Source organism: Protobothrops mucrosquamatus, unplaced genomic scaffold (genome assembly GCF_001527695.2).
Source record: "Protobothrops mucrosquamatus isolate PMUCROS unplaced genomic scaffold, P.Mucros_1.0 scaffold5436, whole genome shotgun sequence".
Lineage (NCBI taxonomy): Eukaryota > Metazoa > Chordata > Lepidosauria > Squamata > Viperidae > Protobothrops > Protobothrops mucrosquamatus.
The window spans coordinates 32,795-35,007 of record NW_015391294.1 but is presented as its reverse complement, the minus strand read 5'-3'; the positions used below and the strand labels follow the sequence as shown (position 1 = coordinate 35,007).

The following is a 2,213-nucleotide window of genomic DNA, read 5'->3' as shown; positions in this document are numbered from 1 at the left end:
ACTTGGCCCTTTTATGACTTGTGGACTTCAACTCCCAGAATTCCTCAGCTACAATAAAAAAAACTGCCTGAAAGGTTTTATCTATATGAAAATTAAAGCAGCAAAATACTAAATATAAAAACCACAACATTTTTTTGTAGTGTAATTTAGATCAAATTTCATGAATCCCTGTAACCCCGGTGACAGTCATCTCTTAAACTGTGTAATTTCTGTTGTCCTGATAAAAGAAAAAAATACGACAGGCAAATTTGAATGATTTCAATGTTTATATATGCTCCTGCCAGTAATAATATCTAAAGATAGACAGTCAAAATATTACATCTGTGTTTCTCAACCTTGTTTGAATGAGACACTAAGCATTCCTAGCATTAGATTAAAAAATAGTTTATCCGAGATGACTTTTAAGAGCTAACCGTATAGCAAGCTAAGAGAAAACTGATGTTCACTGATTCTCCTTAAACATGTAAACAGAAAATTACATCTTAACATGAAAATCTCTATGGTACAAATGAAGTTGCATTAAAATGTAACAAATTCAAACATATAATTAGTTTTCTCCCAAGGATTTTTTTTTCAGTTTTTAGATGGAGAGAGGTTCTTGATTGTTAGCTTCTCTCAACTTCTGCTTTGGAACATTATTTTTGTCTCCGTGATATAAAATGTGAGGGAAATTTAGTGGCAACTGATTGTACATGCTTGCATTTAACAAATTGCAACATACAAAAACAAAAATAAAAATCCATTCTCATTGCCCTACCAGCAAAGCATGAAACATCAGTATTTTCAGAGATGTTCATAACTGGCTTTCATTAGGCTGTGTCCCATCTTCTTTGGTGTCTTCCTCGTTTTTGAAAACCCTTTGAAGCACAAGTTTCATGGATACTCTGGATCGATCCTCTTTATTTCTCCCAGCCAGGAAATAAAGGATTGGGTTGATGCTGCTATTTACTGCGTTACAGATGTTAGATAGCAATGCGAGAATAATTATATGTTGAATCCAGGGAAGAACATTATGTGCATTAGTTAAAATAAAGTCAACCATCAATTTAATTTCTATTAGTGAATTCGCAAGCAGGGCATCGACTAGCGAATTTAAATCATTGTTTTTTAGTATGCTGTAAGTAATAATGGAAAGTATACTCAGAGGCAAACTAAATACAATAAAGCCCATGAGAGAAAGCAAGGTTACCATCAACACTTTTTTCCGCTTTAGCTGGCGTTGTTTAAGGAAAATTTTAACAAACAGGATCAGAGAGGAAATGACCACCAGTGGGTAAGAAATTAGACCATTGAAAATGAGTTGAAACAGTAGAAAAGGCTCTGAAAATGTAATCACCATTTCCAAGGCAAAGTACACAAAGGGCAGAACCCAAGTGATAACACACACAAGGAGGGACAATTTGGGTGGCCGATGGCATTGATGCCAAATTGGAAAAAGCACAGATACACAACGGTCCACACTGATGCTTATCAGTAAAAGTTGACTAGTATTGTATAACACAAAATAAAGGAGGAGGAAAATAAAATCTATTCTAAAATTATTTGGACTAAGAATCTGGGATATTTGCATCAAAGCCTGCATTATGAGTACTCCAGAATCAGCCACAGCCAAATTCAAGACATAGATGGAGAAAGAATTCGTTTTCATATGGAAACCAAGGATCCAGATGACTTTTCCATTCCCTACAAGTCCCAAAAAGCAGAGAGTAAAAAGAATGACACTAAAGACGATAATCTCAGTAAAATTTGGAATATTTGCAAATTGGAAATTTCCAATGTCAGTCCAATTGAGATTGTTGTAGGTATTATATTCCACATCTGTAGCAAATGTTGAGGAATTTGAATGGTTGTACATATTATATTTTATCTCTGAAGGGGCTATTGAGGTAGGGCCAAATTCTGCCATTCTGCTCAGCTCAATTTTCTTGTTTTCCTTTTGTACATAAACACCTGCAGAGAGAGGCAAAACAGGCATAAAATAAGTCCTAAATTATGCTAAATTATTTTCAGAATTTTTTTTACAGCCAAAAGAAAACAAAGTGATTAAAAGGGATTTTTTTCTTAAGACAAAGCTATTCCAATTTTCTTGATGACAATACAGAACTTGTGAAAGCAAGCCAAGAAGCAGCCAATAAATAAATGCCTAATGCATTACATATATAGACAGAATAAATAAACAACCCATATCTACCACTGGCCAGCAAGATACTTGT

General features: G+C 34.3%; 1 protein-coding gene across 1 annotated transcript; it reads right to left on the bottom strand.

Annotated features, from left to right (window-relative positions):
* Positions 1-793: 793 nt before the first annotated feature.
* LOC114923631 (mas-related G-protein coupled receptor member H-like) lies at positions 794-1,906 on the bottom strand. The gene has a single exon (XM_029286864.1). It carries the CDS (start codon positions 1,904-1,906, stop codon positions 794-796), a length of 1,113 nt encoding a protein of 370 aa, XP_029142697.1.
* Between the last annotated feature and the right edge of the window lie 307 nt (positions 1,907-2,213).

Excerpts from the sequence above, each read along its gene's own strand:
- LOC114923631 (XM_029286864.1), bottom strand. The coding sequence starts at position 1,906 with ATGGCAGAATTTGGCCCTACCTCAATAGCCCCTTCAGAGATAAAATAT.